At 49.6% G+C, this 15,399-nt stretch overlaps 1 protein-coding gene across 4 annotated transcripts; it reads left to right on the plus strand.

The window, feature by feature from the left end:
- Window positions 1–871: 871 nt before the first annotated feature.
- LOC147229900 (uncharacterized) lies at window positions 872–13,336 on the plus strand. Of its 4 annotated transcripts, XM_086155669.1 has the most exons (18): window positions 872–1,116; window positions 1,337–1,463; window positions 1,651–1,819; window positions 1,978–2,166; window positions 4,433–4,486; window positions 5,937–5,989; window positions 6,609–6,675; window positions 7,761–7,874; window positions 7,969–8,111; window positions 8,205–8,333; window positions 8,686–8,851; window positions 8,932–9,094; window positions 9,179–9,317; window positions 9,401–9,925; window positions 10,025–10,123; window positions 10,331–10,468; window positions 10,554–10,608; window positions 10,684–13,336. In XM_086155669.1, exons 4-18 carry the CDS (start codon window positions 2,112–2,114, stop codon window positions 11,094–11,096), a joined length of 2,313 nt encoding a protein of 770 aa, XP_086011795.1. In that variant the 5' UTR covers window positions 872–1,116; window positions 1,337–1,463; window positions 1,651–1,819; window positions 1,978–2,111; the 3' UTR covers window positions 11,097–13,336. The 4 variants fall into 4 exon arrangements, with proteins under 4 accessions (XP_086011795.1, XP_086011797.1, XP_086011794.1 ...); XM_086155671.1 differs by lacking the exon at window positions 1,651–1,819 and having other exon boundaries at window positions 895–1,116; XM_086155668.1 differs by lacking the exons at window positions 872–1,116; window positions 1,337–1,463 and having other exon boundaries at window positions 1,517–1,819.
- Window positions 13,337–15,399: the final 2,063 nt, after the last annotated feature.

A 15,399-nucleotide genomic window follows, 5' to 3' on the forward strand; every position in this document is an offset into this window, starting at 1 on the left:
ACGCACACACACACACACACACACACACACAGAAAACACTTTCCTCCATTTTCACAATGTTTTCAGGAAGTCTGAACATGAAGGGGGAGGTTAGTAAATACTGTAACTGACAGACACTCACATGCTGACCCTCACACACACACACACACACACACACACACACACACGCACGCACGCACACACGCGCAGTACACACTTTACCTCAGGTTCAACAAGTTTTAACACGGCCTGAGCACAGAGGTGATTTTTTACTTCCTGTAACTGTACACTGCTGGACTCTGACTTATCAGTGTTGCACGTGTGCTCACAGATACACACACACACACACACACGCACGCACACACACTTGCACGCACGCACACATGCACCCACACACACACACCTAGGTGCACGGCAAACAGCGGTAAATCACTTTAAAATGGAGCCCTGAGGGTGTCTGGACAACAGATCACAATTTGATGTAAGTCCAAAAACACACCAGGGCCTTTTTGTGTGTGTATGTGTATGTGTGTGTGTGTGTGTGTGTGTGTGTGTGTGTGTGTGTGTGTGTGTGTATCCGTGCATGCACCGCCTCCACCCCCACCCCCCTCCTGTACCCAACTTTTAAGCGGCTGCTGCTTGAAACGTCGGTTCGCGTTGGGCGTCAAACAAACGGCGGTTGTCTCAGGAACGCCTCTCCTCGATCCCTCCGTCAGCAGATGTCAGCGAGGGGGGAGGGAAAGGGGGGAGGAAGAGGGGGAAGCGGCGACAAAGGTGAGGGAAAAGGGGGGGGGGGAGCAGGAGAGCCGGACCATGAGATATGGAAGAGGGGGAGGGTTCAACTTTTTTGACAGTTGCCACCAATGACCCAGGATGCATCAGGGCAAAGAGAGAGAGAGTGAGGGAGAGAATAGAGGGAGGTGAAGCGGCCGCTCGACGCCTCCTCGGACTTCACCTTTCGGGGGGAAAAAAAGGGATGAACGGGGCGCAAATTAAAGAAAAAGCGTGAAAGACTGGTGTCGTGGTGAAAAACCCAGTTCCCTCCTCCTCCTCTTCCTCCTCCTCTCAACCCACCCTCGCTCTACTCCTCCCCCTCCGGCGCCGCAAAGGGGCTCAATCCTCTCCCTCTCTCTTCCAGTAAGTACGACTTCTTTCTTGTTCGTGGGGGTTCTGGCGTCCGGCGTCCTGCACCCGGCGCCCTGGCTCGCTATTGGCCAGGTAGCGGCCTGCACACAGCGCGGTCACTGGCAAAGCATGGGATTTAATGGGATTCTGATATTCTGCAGCATGCATGTTTGTGTGTGTGTGTGTGTGTGTGTGTGTGTGTGTGTGTGTGTGTGTGTGTGTGTGGTTGTAGTTGAATTCCCAGGCCTGAATGTCACAGTGTCGCCGAGCCCCCCCATTCCGCTGAAATCGTGAATCGGATCTTGATATTCAAACTCCGGGTCGGAAAAAGGGCGCGGAGCTTCACTGCACATATTAAGGTCATTTTATCCTTATATTATTTTTTAAAAAATATTAAAAAAAAAATTAAATTATTTGTCCTTTTTTTATGTACACCCCCAAGCTTCATGTACTTTTCCCGGGAATATGACGTTTTTAATTCAAATTAATTTTTTACGGGTACGTTCTCTTCTGTTAAAACTTTTTTCTTTTTTTTTTTTAAACAAGTATTTTTACTTCACGAGCTTCGAACGGGAAACAAGGGCGACTCGTCGGAGGCCTCGACAATCACGCCTGTCGTTTGATTGGCGGGTGCTGGAGGAAGGAGGCGGGGTTTATCCTCACTTCCTGGTTCAAGCGGCGGGTTTGGGATCGCACACCGCGTCCATCACCGAAGGTCAAACGCTTCTCCATCACTCCCTTCCTCGCTCTCCCGCCTCCTCATCCTCCTCCAGCTCCTCGCCGTTTCCCCAAAAGCCTCCTCGTCGGTTAAACGCCATCTTCCTGGCGTCTCGCCTGCCGCGGTGGATTAACCGACCCCTCCTTCCTCCCCAGGAGGAGACGAAGGAGAAGATCTTCCATTCCTTCCTGGTGCGAGACACGCCGGGAGCTCAACCCCCCTCCCCCTTTTCTCTCCGCCGCTCCCAAAACAACCCCCCGCCCGGGCCGCCGCCGCCGCCGCCGCCGCCATGACGCTGCTGGCCTCCGAGAGGTCGCTCCTCATCCGGAACAAGTTCCGCTCAGGTGAGTCTCAGCTCCCGCCAATTAGAGGCCGGACGGCCGCCTCACGGCTGGAATTGGCCGCATTAGCATCCGGGTCGGGAGAGGGGGCGGAGCCAAGCACAGCGCCGCTCAATCGACCAATAGGAGGAGTGAGTGCGCGCACGCGAGTGTGTATGTGTGTGTGTGTGTGTGTGGGGGGGTTATCCATCATTTCTGACAGGCGGGTGTGATGGTTGACTCGTTCCAGTGTGTGTTTTTTCCCTTGTTATCCCACCGTTGCCATTGGCAACCGGTCACACGGTTGTGATTTTGTCAATCATCTTTAGATTTTAATTGTTTTTAATGTTCGGCGTCGCGGACGACGGGAGCCCGTAGGCCGTGCCTTTTTCCGATGGGGAACGTACAGGAAACGGCGGGTCAATTTTGGAATTTGCAAAATAAACACCCACGGTTGTTTGTTGTTTTTCGGTCATTGTTAAACCCCGACAGTCGGGACGTCGCCTACCCACAGCTGGGATTTTCTTTACGAGTTGCGGCGGCGCTCGTCTCCCCGGGCAGCTGTCGTCCCCAGGACGGAAAATAGAAAGGCAGGGAGGCGGCGGTGACCATGGCGGCGGCCTCCCTCGCTCGTGTAGGTGAGGGAACACCTGCCGGGACACGTTACCCCTCGTGAGAGGGCTGGGTGGGGGGACAGCTGCCGCCGGCTGTGAGGATCCATACCATAATATCAGCTTCGCGGAGGCCGTTACGTAACCGCCATCAGCCGGGAAGGAATTTTCAAAAATCTAGATTTTTTTGACAGCGGTTTTTCCCTCCCAAATATTGCCATTGGAATTGACTTGATATTTTTCGAAACATGACCTGTGAATGAGAGGGTGAATTGTTTTTATGTTTCAATGCAATAAGAATAAGAATAAGAACAACTTTATTTATCCCGAAGGAAATTGTTGTGCATGAGTAACAAGAAAAAAATAACAATAATAAATAATAGTAGAAAATTGTTTAAACAGTAAAAAAAAAAAAAAAAAAATAGGGGGAGCATTAGAAATACAAATAAACTATAAAGTGTCATCAGTAACAAGTGAAGACTATAAGGGTCTTAAGATCTTAAGCACCAAGTGAAAGACAAGGAGTGCACAAGAGTATGAAAAAATATTGTACATGTAGCTGTTATGAAATGAAATATTGCACAGTTATGAACATATATACAGATAAATTATTACAATTTACCGTAAGTGGGTGCGATTTTTTATAATAATGAATAAATGAATGAACAAATGAATGAATGCACAGCGGTATTTATTAATGTATTAATGTAGTGTATTTATTAATTTCAGTGAAAAAAAATAAACAAATTATTCTATGAGACCTCCAGGGGGCGGAGCTTGAGGACCAATCATCAAGTTCAAGCGCAAAATTGGGATTAGTTCTTGTTTTTTTGCATATAAAAAAATATATGTGTGCGCGCGTGTGTTTGCATGTGTGTGCACACATATATATATTTTCATTGCTTGAGTGATATTCTCACAGGAATCAATTTCAAGGCCGGCGAAACCTCGTCTGCCCGACTGTTGTCTCCGTCTCCCAGACGACCCTACGATCCCAAACCGACCAACCGATCTCAAATATATTGAATACTAATAACCCTCCCCTCCCCGTCCCCTCCTTATATTCTTCAAATCTCCTGCCGTGTACTTTTTATTCCTTGAGTGTGTTTTGCGAGGCGTTCGGGGTGGGGTGGGGGGGTGGGGGGGAGTGTGTTCAGCTGCACAGAGCAGGATGACGTGGGGAGGGGATGCATGAGAGGGACAGCTGAAGGGGGGATGGGGTGGACAGAAATAGACATACTGAGAGATAAATAGTCCGTGCCCCCCAACCCGACCCCCACCCCGACCCCTCCACCGCTCACATCCCCCTCCTCAGGTCTCTTACTCTTCAAAACTCAACAAAATGTATCGTGGAGGACACCTCACTCCGCTTTAGTTACATGGGGTTGGGTGCGTGAGTGCGTGTGTGTGTGTGTGTGTGTGTGTGTGTGTGTGTGTGTGTGCACGCAGACGTTCGGAAGGGGGGGGGGGGGGGTCATCTGTCACGCAGGATCATTTCGAAATCACACGGCGGTGTGAGTTACCGGGTCAGTTAACGCCTTCTCGCGTCGGTTTCCTGCATCCGTGTTGCCTTCAGGTTCAAACGGAAATGTAAGGAATTTCCTAAATTCTGTCTTGGGTTAGGGTTTTTTTTTTTTTTTTTATTTAAACCCGCACCCTCTTGTTTCCTTGTCTTTCAGTTCTACAGCTGCGGATCCAGAACCGAAGGCAGAGCGAGATCAGTGCCGACCCGGGTCAGTCTCATCCGCATCTTCGACTCTAAAACCAGTGGTTCGAACTTCTTCCATGGGTTCCTCCTGAGTTGGTTCTCCAACCCTCCGGATTCTCCATCTTCTTAGACTTTGGCCTTACGGTCAGATGGTTCTAGGTTCTAAACCGGTGTTTCTCCAGGTTCCTCATGTTCCGCTAACCTGGGTTCTCCCCAGGTTCTCTCGCCTCCCCCCCCCATGTTTTGCTGGTTCATTGAAAACTCTAAATCAGGGGTGTCAAACTCATTTTGGTCGTACGGCTTAATTTGATGTCAAGGCGTCCGGACCGGTAAAATCATTACCTAAAGCAGGGGTGTTAAACTCAAATACACAGTGGGCTAAAATTCAAAACTGGGAGGAAGTCGCGGGCCAACATTGATATTTATTGAAAAAAATCTTCCTCCAGATATAACAATGAACTTTTTCAAATGGACCCAAACATTTTTTGCTTAAAAACTAAAAATGGAACAAGCAAAGCTAAATACTATACAATATATAAATTAATATTACACACATGCAAAATCCTGTTTTCTGCCTAAGTAGCAGGGTGCTAGTATTAGCATAAGGTTGCTATGACTACTGTACACAGAGGAGAGGGTGTCTATGGGTCCTGTTGTGATTTTTGTGTCAAAATGCCAGCAGAAAATTCGGGTATTTGTAGAATTAGCGACACATGCACTGTAGACTATACCTGCGGCCAGCTCTGATAGTCATTTGGTTTGACTTTGCGGGCCAAATATAATTACAGTGCGGGCCAAATTTGGCCCGCGGGCCAGAGTTTGACACCAAGACCTAGAGTAAGTCCAAATTTTTCCCCTGTTTTAGTGTAGAGGAGGTAAATTATAGAAATATCTATATGTAATGAACTGTTTCTCTAAAAAATACATGATGTATTAATGTCAAAAATTAACATTAAAACAGAATTGATGAAATATCACCCTAAAAATATTGCTGAGTTAAAAGAGAAAATCTTGTTACTGTGGGAAAATTTGCCACTAAATTGATTGGTAGCATGTATAAGAGGAGGTATAATGTATAAGAGGAGGCTATTCAGGTTATTAAATCGATCTTTTTAATTTTGTTTTTTTTTAATAGTTTTGGTGTTTTTTTATAGAAATAAAAAAAGAATTTTCATTTTTTTAAAATGTCACAAGGCATTTTTTAATTTTGTTTTCAAATTTGGATGCAAAAAATACATCGCAAAATTACTTTTTCATTTTTTCCATGCCCGTTTTTTTTTAAATTTTTTTTTACGCACATTAAAAAAAAACCCAGATGCATGTGAGAAATAGCGTGCGTGGAACAATTTGATTTCAGGCAGGTGGGCCACAAAATATTCTTCTGAGGGCCGCGAGTCTGAGACCCCTGAACGGTTGGATGATTGACGCGTTCTCCTCCTCATATCTGTTCTCCTGTTGTTGTCGTCCTCCTGCAGGGCCCAAGTCCAGCAGTCCTTCCCAGAAGGACAAAGACCATAGTGACGCTCAGGTGAGGTGACGCCGGCCTGGAGAAATGATATTCACTTCAGCTTTTCTTACATGCAAACCAAAACTTTACTATCAAATCAACTACCTGAATTTGAAAAAAAAAAAAAAAAATTAGGCAGAAATAATACAGAGCTAAATCAATTAATTCCTGAGAAAAATTTAAAATCAAAAAAATAACTTTAAAACAATTTGGAAAATCCTGAAATAATTTGTTATTTCAGGAAAAAATCCCGATATTCCCCAACATATTATCGGCATAAAAAAGAAAATCCTAGAAAACAGGGAAAAGACCCAAGAGCTTGAATAAAACCCAAATGATCTGGAAATGATCTGGAAGTGACCCTGACGATATTCACGGCGCGTTCAAAGGCCAGATTAAAGTGAAGTGAAGCTTGACAATGCATTCAGGGACCTTTCCTGAGCATGAAAGTGGAATTAACCTTTTTCTGGTGCAGCGGATAGGAAAAAAAAAAAAAAACAACAACGCAGCATTAATGTGAAACATGTTTTCGGGTGGATGATCTGCACCTTGACCCCCTCCACACACACACACACATACACACACACACACACACCCATGTTACGGTCTGCTGGTTTGACTCCATGTCTCCTTGATGCAGCGTCTGACTGACGACGGCGGCGCTCAGAAGCTGCCCCCTAGCGGTGCGAACGCCGACACTGCGCAAGGTGATGCCCCCCCCCCCGGCTGCTTCCCCTCCTGCCCCCCCCCCCCCCCCCCCCCCCCCCCCAACCCCGTTTCTTGCTCCCCCTGCTGGTCGGTTTCCCCCACCCAGTGTAGAAACATGGCCGCTGGTTTCCGCAGCAGTCATTTCCATTGTTGTGTGACCAGATTCCGGACTGGCGGATGATTGACAGCTAATCCCCCCCCCCGAAACACCTCCCTCACACCCTCAGTCTCTAATCAATACCGATCGATTGGTTTGTTCCGATGTGAAATATAAACAGGGGGCTCAAATCATCGTCATTATCTTCAAAACGCAAGAATTATTCTTTTTTTTTTTTTAACTGTGTGATGTTTGTATGTTGTATGTAATGTGTGATATAATAGCAGCTAGGATGAAGAAATTATTCAAGAATATTTGTCTCAGAGCGATCAGGGATTTTCTGTTCTTCAAACATAATTTATAGGATCAATCACAGGTTGAAACAGAGAAGTTGATCTAAAATGAATAAAAATAATAAATAAAAAGCAGTAAATTGATTTAGAATTAATATTTTTGAAAATATAATATTAAAGAATATCATATGTATATATATAAAATATATATATTCTATTATAATAATATAATATAAAAAAAACAATGAAATGAATGAATTGCACTTTTTGTAAGTGGCTTTGGATAAAAGCATCTGCCAAATGACTGTAATATAATGTAATGTAATGTAATGTAAAAATGAACATGAGATTTTTAGAGCAGGGAGCAAGGAAAAGGAAGAAAGAAATGATTCTGAAGAAATTCTTCCCCTGGTCGGTTGACGATTGGCTCCCTGACAGCACATTACAGTGTTATACCTGTGTAATAGTGTTGTGTAATTACAAAATTAAAAAGCCAAAGATGAAACATGAAGATCCAGGTTCCTCTGCAAGGCAGAAAGAGTCGCTTGTTTATCGTTTTTGCCTTAAAAGGATTTAAAGGTTAATTTTTTTGTGAATTAGCCAAACAACCCGCGGGGCATGTTCTGATGTCCAGCCGGTTGGCGTCTCCTCTGCTGACCGAACATCTGTCCACCTCTCTCCTCCTCACCTGCAGAGAGGAGCGGCGGCCAAAGGCAGAAAAGGCCTCGGCAGGCGGTGGACGCCAGCGACAGGATCCAAGATCCGCCCCCGACCGGGCAGCCGGAGCGCACGCCGCCCTCCGACGGCCGTGGGTTAAAAAAGCCGGCGAGTGCAGATGAGCGCCGTTTTCTACTTCCTGTCCCATCCAACCGTCCTCTGTATCCCCCCCCCCTGCTCTCCAGGGTCCGCCTCTTTCTCGCTGCCGGATGTCTTCGAAGACGACATCTCCTCCTGCTCCTCCGCCTCGCCCACCGAGCAGCACGCCGCTCGCCAGTCTCCGGCCGGCGACTTCCCAGCCGCCAACCCCGGCCCCGGGCAGGCCCAGGTGGGGTCCGGCCCTGATGGATCCCAAAAATGACGACTTTTTGATTAAGAACAAAACTAAACAAAAAAAAATCCTTTGCCTTCCACCTCGCAGTCCGGTTTGATGTTGCCCCCGGCAACCGAGGGCATCAGGCAACCGGCGGGCGAATCCGGCGCCGTGGCGACAGCGAGCCGACAGAGCGGCGTCTACCTGCCGTCCCAAGCCACGCCCCTGCTGCCAAAGGTACGGCGAGGCCACGGCGTGAATCATGAATCGTGCACGTGCACGTGCGCCCACTCTGCATTGGAAAGCCCTCGTGCTAAGAGCCTCCCTTGTTTAGCGGCACGCAGCGCTCATCTGTTGCACCGCATTCATTACTGTCAATTTGCACCTGCAGGACGGGGGGGATGTCAGTGTTAGCCCGGGGGGTTAACGCCTTCGTGCACGGGAGGAGGGGGGGCGCTGTCAGCCGGTGATGTGCGAGGGTTCGACCTTGACGGCTGATGAGCCATGCCGTGCGTTCACGCCCCCCCCCCCCCCCCGACTAAATGCCGGCCACCCCTGACTTTTTTTTTTTTTTTTTTTTTTCCTGCAGACAGCCCGGCCCTCGAGCCCCACTTGCTCCGCCTCCCTGGCGCCCTCCCTCGGCTTCAACCACCTGCCTCGCCCGCTGAAGCTGCGGGACGCCAAGCCCAAGATGAGGAAGCTCAAGTATCACCAGTACATTCCCCCGGACCAGAGGGGGGGCCCCGGGGCCGCAGGTGCGGCATCGGTTTCCGAACATCTGGCACCTGCTGTTTTTTTTTCTTTTCTTTTTTTAAATCTGTGTCGGTTTTCAAAGGGGGAGGAGCCAAACAGAAGAGCCCGACCCCGCCTCAGACCCTGGACCCGGCCTACTCCCACATCCTCAAGCAGCAGCAGGTTTTCCTGCAGCTCCAGATCCTCCAGAACCAGCAGCAGCAGCAGCAGCAGCAGCAGCAGCAGCAGATGGCGGTGGCGTCCAGGTGTGGATCCAGGTGTGACGCCATCATTGCCGCTCGGAGTTGAGTCCCTCGCTCGACTTTTTTTTTTCCAAAATTTGAATCCAGTGGGGACCGCGGCGACCCGGTGAACGCTAACGGAGCCACCAAGTTGAATCCCCGAGGCGGCGCCGCCGACCGCACGCCCACCGACACGATCCCCGCCTCCAAACCCGAGCTTCTCCCCGCCAACCTAGTGGATTTGACGGTGAGGGGGGGGGGAAACATCCTTGCGATGACAACAAAAATGGCCGAGCCGCTCAACGTCGCCCCCTGTCTTCTCCCTCCCAGGTGTCAGAATTGCGGCAGCAGCTACGCAAACGCGGCCTCCCTGTGTCGGGAACTAAACCCGCCCTGCTGCAGCGCCTGCGCCCTTTCCAGCTCGCACACACCTGCGGCGCCCCCGCGCCCCTCTCCCAGCTGGGGGGCGCCACCGAGCCCCTGCCCCCCTGCAACTCGCTGCCGGCCAACCGGAGCCCCAGCTCGGGCTCCAGCTCCGGACCCGACTCGCCGGGTGGCAGCCCGATCACACGGTTGTACATCCCGGAGCGGGGGGTTCCTCTTAAGGGCGCCAACGGCACGGCGAGCGCCGTCCCCGGCGGGCTATCCGGCGTCTCCCTCAACATAGCAGGGGAACAGTGCGGGCTTACCGGCGCCATCTTCCTGGCGCCCGCCACCACTGCCTCCGGGACCCCCAGCCCCAGCCTCCCCATGTCGTCCTCTTCGCCCCTGCAATGCGGGGCCCCCTGGAGGGCCGACGGCGAGCAGGGGGAGCTGGAAACGAGGGAGAGGATGAGGAGACCCAGGGACGGCGAGGTGAGAAAAACACCAGGCGGCGACACAAATGGTGGTTCTCCAAAGCTAACACCATTCCCTTCTATGTGTGTGTGTGTGTGGGGGTGTTTTTTATGACAGTCCTGCGGGGGGGCCCTCCACCCGTTCCTGCAACAGGACCCGGGATGCCCCCGGGGGAAGGTGGAAGCAGACGCGCGCGGCGAGGTGTTGTTTACGCAGGTAAACCAGCAATAGGGAAATCGATAGCTTGAGATGACCATCCGCACGCCGGCGTCCCCGCATGCGAGGGCAAATGTCAGTCGAAGGCGTCAAACGGCAGCTGGGAAGTGTTACCAATGACCCAGATGCAGAAGATAGAGCGTGCATGTGTGTGTATGTGTGTATGTGTGTGTGTGTGCGGTGACGGGTTTAACCCTTCGCACCCAGGTGTTCTGCTGTCAGCTGTGCGAGGCCGTTGGCCAGGACCTGGAGCTACCGGTGCAGATCACCGCCAGCCCCGCCCAGAGCTCACCCGGCGTCCGCAGCCTGGAGGAGGAGCTGCAGGAGGCCATCCAGAAGGCGCAGGTTTGCAGCGGGCGTGGTGGCGGTGGCGTCGGTGGGGTTGTTGTCGTTTCCTAGAGAGGAACTTGATTCTTCTCTCTCCTCTCAGATGGACCCCCGTCAGTCCATCGACGACATCCTGGATGAACCCGTCGCCCCGGTCGGTGAGTGGTCACGTGATCCGACCCCGCGCCGGCCGGCCTTTCCGCCAAGGCGTCTGATCCGACTCCCTCTCGCAGGTCCCGCCGGAAACCTCACCCGCGGCTCCCCCGCCGGCTCCTCCCCGCCTCCTCAGCCCGACCAGCCGCCGCTCCCCCAGCAGCAGGCGAAGGATGACAACTTCCTGCCGTCGCCGCTCTGCTCCTCCCTCCTGCTGGAGCTCCCACCTTCCCCCGCGGTGATCCACCCCAGCCAGGTGATCCCTGCCCCGTCCCCGCCGCCCATCTGCACCTCCCCTCTGCTGCCCGCCGGGAAATCCCGGAAGCGACGGGCGACGACGGCGACGTTCGATGCCGCCGACTGGCTGGAGGCGCTGACGTCCGGCTTCAGGCCGCTCACCCCGCCCGCCGCCCCTTTCGTGGAGACGGACTTCGGCCTGGATTTGGATCTGAACATCAACCGGGTGTTGGATCTGATGATAGAGCAGTGGTGACGGCGGCGAGACGCCCCGGATCTCCTTTCAGTTCTGGGGGCGCGGCGGGCGGTCATGAATGCGGCGAACGTGCGAGTGTGACTTCGGAAGAGCGGGCCGCCCGCCGCAACCGCCGCCCCAGCTGCCTCCCACCCCCATTATTGATAGACTGTCTGAGTCACCGGCTCCACGCAATGTCGAGAGCTTGATTCATGGCAGCTATCAGATCAGACATAGTTTTAATGGGGCAATGAAAGCTCAAGCACATCTCCGCATTCACACACATGCACGCACACACACTCTTTGACGCCGCAGACGGGCTGTTTAAAAAGCACTTGGGCTCCGGCGGAAAATGGCAAACAAGCGCCACATTTGTGTATCGACACACTCGGCGACACCGTGTTTGCCGTGCAAAACAAAAGAAAAAAAATCTGCCGGCGTATTAATTCCAACATGCTTCCTGGCAGTGCTGGGAGAACACTGTTTTTTTTTTTTTTTTTTCTGACTTATCTCCAGAACCTGTTGTCGGGGTGGGTTAAAGTGCAACCCCCCCCCCCCCCCCTCCCTCAACCTCACCGGTGTTGACTCAGTCACCGGGTCCTCGCCATTCATAAAGCCCATTTAGAGCGTGCAAAGAGCCAGACACAGTGCGCAGCTTGTGTGTGGCTCCAGACCTTCACCCCGATGCCAGACACACAGTCGGCATGCAGGGAGGAAAGAAAAAAAAAAAAAGCTGGCAGAAGCCACGAACAAGCGGTGTGTGTTTGTATATGTGTGCGTGTATGTGTGTTCGTGCCATTTCTGTTTGCACGCGTCAACACACCGAGGCTTCCATGTATATTTATTAGCGTTAACGCCAAATGCACTTGTACTTTCCTGTTTGTTAGCGCGTGTGTCGGCGGTTCGATCGATCTGGTGAGAGGGTGTGAATGGATGGAAAACAACACCACCACCACCAACAACAACAACAACAAAACAAGTGTGTTTCTCACCAGGCTGTAGTCTCACCCCTTTCCCCCCGATGACTCCGCTGAGGGTATCGGGCGTAATAATCAGAACGGCCACACCGGCTTGTTCGGGTCGCTGTTCTCCAGGAGAGCAATCAGCCAAACGCCCTCCAAAAATAGCTCCCATGTACAAATGCACCAATCAGCAAGTGGGAGAGTCTTACCTCATCACTCTGCAAAAACAGGTGGTCATTTTGTTCCCCGATTAGCCCCCAACGGAGTCTGGCCCGTAGCCCCCCTTCCCCTCTCCGCCGCTAGCCTAGACGCCGGATTTAGCAGGATTTCTAATCTCGGTTTGCACCCCGTTTGGCTTCACAAACATCTACGCATCTTTGAGAAAAGAAAAGAAAAGAAAAATGCGCTGGACGTGTCATGTGACCGGAGGCGGTCGAGTCAAAGCTTGAACCTGAATTGTTTTTGAATAGCGCCGAGACTTCTCTGTCCCCTTGCGATGAGACAATCTTTTTTTTTTTTTTGTGAGGTTGTCCCGCTCTCTTTTTTATTACCAACTCTCAACACCTGCTGAAAAATTCTTTAAAAAAAATTATCTGACACAGGTTGGCCGGCATTAATCTATGGCGTACGAGATTAGCACAATTTAGACTGATTTCTAACCAAGGTTTGCACCCGTTTGGCTCTGCAAACGTTATTTTACATCCTCGCTGCGCATCCGTGAGACAAGAAAACAAAAACAAAAATGCGCTGGACGTGTCACGCGACCTGAGGCGGTCGAATTGTTTCGAACAGCACTGAGACTTCTCTGTCCACTTGCGACAAGATTATTATTATTTTTTTTACGGAGTTTCACCCGCTCTCTTTTTATTACACATTCTCAACCCTACTCAAAATAATTAAAGAAAAATAATCTGACAGAAGTCGGGCGGCATTTATCTATGGCATAAGAGATAAATGTCATTTACACTGGAGATTGCATCTGCACAAATGGGCCGCGTTTCCCATCGATCACTTCGGTCCCTCCGTTGGGTTCCTTGCTCCGAAGGTACCGCTCAAATAACGGTTGCGGCATCAGATGGATGGACGGAAGGTCGCCCTGCGCTCGTGTTGTTGCCAATTCCTGTGCAAATGCTGCATTACTGCTTCCTCCCCGTCCTCATCGAGGCAAAACAGCCTTGGCAAATTACCAAAGGGAGGTCTCCGCCCTCGGTCAAGTCCTCAACTGGACGTACAGCTTCAATCGAGGGAGCTGTCGCCGCTTTTACTACAGAGACAGTAAAAAAAAATAAAATAAAAAATGCAGTTGCATGCAGATTGATTTCTATGATAATCATAGCGGTCGATGAATGTTGCTTTCTGCGAGAAAAAAAGACGGCAGGAGAGTAAGATGCTACCTTCTGTGACTTTCAGCGCTTTAGGGGTCTTCAGCTGCATTTCTTATTTCACTTCTTGGCACTATTTGCGGTGTTTCCTGTCTCAGAGAGACACACCTGAGACCGTTTTTTTTTTTTTTTTCCTTTTCGAGCTGTACGTGAACCCCGGCGGAAGCAGAGGTCGCCGGAAACGCTGGTGTGTTACGGGTAACAGAGACTCTATCGGCGACTCCCGCTGCTACCAAAGTTTAAAAAAAAAAGAAACAAAAAATGTGTTTGCTGTTATTTATTCTGTAACTTATTCATGGCAAAGATATGAACCCCACTGTCCAAAGATGTATTTAAAATTTGAGAAAATTAAAGTCTTAATAGATTTTTCCATGTGGTTCCTCTGTGATTCCTGCTTGTGATGCAGCACTTTAGTAAGAATTTTGGGTGTTTGCTTCACTTGTATTACAAAACGAAGTATGCATTGGTACATTTACGAGGGGCCTCAGTAGAGCTGTGGAGTACTTGTATTTGTCACATTATTTAAATGTCTGAACATTATTTTTTCCCCATTTGCTGCTGACAGAAACAAATGTTTGAATCATAATCAATACAGTAAATCATAAAATATTGATCCACTTGAGCGTTTCCTATTTTATAAGTATCGGCGCTGGACAGTTATTCCAAGCATACAATTGTAATTTCATACCGCAAAGGAAAACTTATAGAACAATGAGAATTATCATTGTATCAATAGAAAAAAAAACTTCATATTTGGAGAAGTGAATAAGAAAAATATTCAATGCAGTTAAATTCATATTTGAGACAATATGTTTCAAAACCAAAATAAAACGTGATTCAATTCGGAATGTTAAGTTACAGTATTGGTTTCACCAAAATCGGGGATCACTTCACGCACTCAGAGGCGGCACGCTGATAACTATCGCTCTGTTCTGAAGGAGAAATGGCCTCTTTTGTCAGGAAGAAGTGGCTGTAAGTCGTCGGTTTTTAATCTTTCAGAAAAAGGTTCTGCGGTATCTCGGGGAAACAATGAGTAGAGCAAAAAGATTATTCTCTCGCGAGACTTTGATCTGGTAATGGTGCCACTTTATCCTCGCAACACTGTGGTTTTAATCTTGTAATGAAGATGATTTCATTAATAATCCTCAATGAGGGATCATTTATCAACCCTGCCAGGTTTGACCTATTGAAGGACTGATTGTCCCGGATGCCTTCACTTCCGTGTTTATCACCTGGAATTTAAGTCCCGGCCATCCTGACCAATCAGCAGGAAACCGTTACGAAAAGGAGAGGAAGCTCAACGCCGATTGGCTTGCGGATGTGTCAATCAATGCCATTGTCAAGGGTGTTACAAATGTTTTATGCCGGATGATCGATTAAATAGTACCGGGTCCTTTTCATAGGAGCCGGTAATTTATATAAACGATGTTTTCAGCTCACAGAAGAGGAAAAAAAAGAGTATGTTTACTGTCAAACACAAACTTACACACAAACACGAAAACCGGCTGGTTTCCATGACAGGGACACCTACGCGCTTAACTAGCGCCGCGCACGCTAAGCTAGCTAGTACAGCTAGCGCATGTTCAACGTGTATTCGTTTTTTTTTTTCAAGAACCGAGAGTGGATGAGAACCAGCGAGGTCACTTGTTTGCGTGCGGCTTGCTTCCCGAACGTCATCTTAAACCAGGACAAATTCAAGCTGGAAAAGCGAACCCGCTAGCTCTAAAGCTATTTAGCATCGCTGCCTAGCCGTCGCGCTAGTAGCTAGCTGAACTCTGAAGGCGGACGTGTGGATGTCGGACATTTTATGCTGAATCATCGACTCTGTGTCGTTTCCCCGGGTCGCAGTCTGTCAGCGGCTGGATGACAAACATCTCTGGTGAGTCACTTTCAGTTATCATTTAGACACCGCTTGTATTGGCTGCTTGTTATTAAAGGAAAATGAGCATCGCTTTTTCTTGTCTTTCTTGGCTCCGTCAC

The sequence above is a fragment of the Fistularia commersonii genome, chromosome 11, assembly GCF_037954325.1.
Source record: "Fistularia commersonii isolate RoL2024-O1a breed Wild chromosome 11, RoL_Fcom_v1.0, whole genome shotgun sequence".
NCBI lineage: Eukaryota > Metazoa > Chordata > Actinopteri > Syngnathiformes > Fistulariidae > Fistularia > Fistularia commersonii.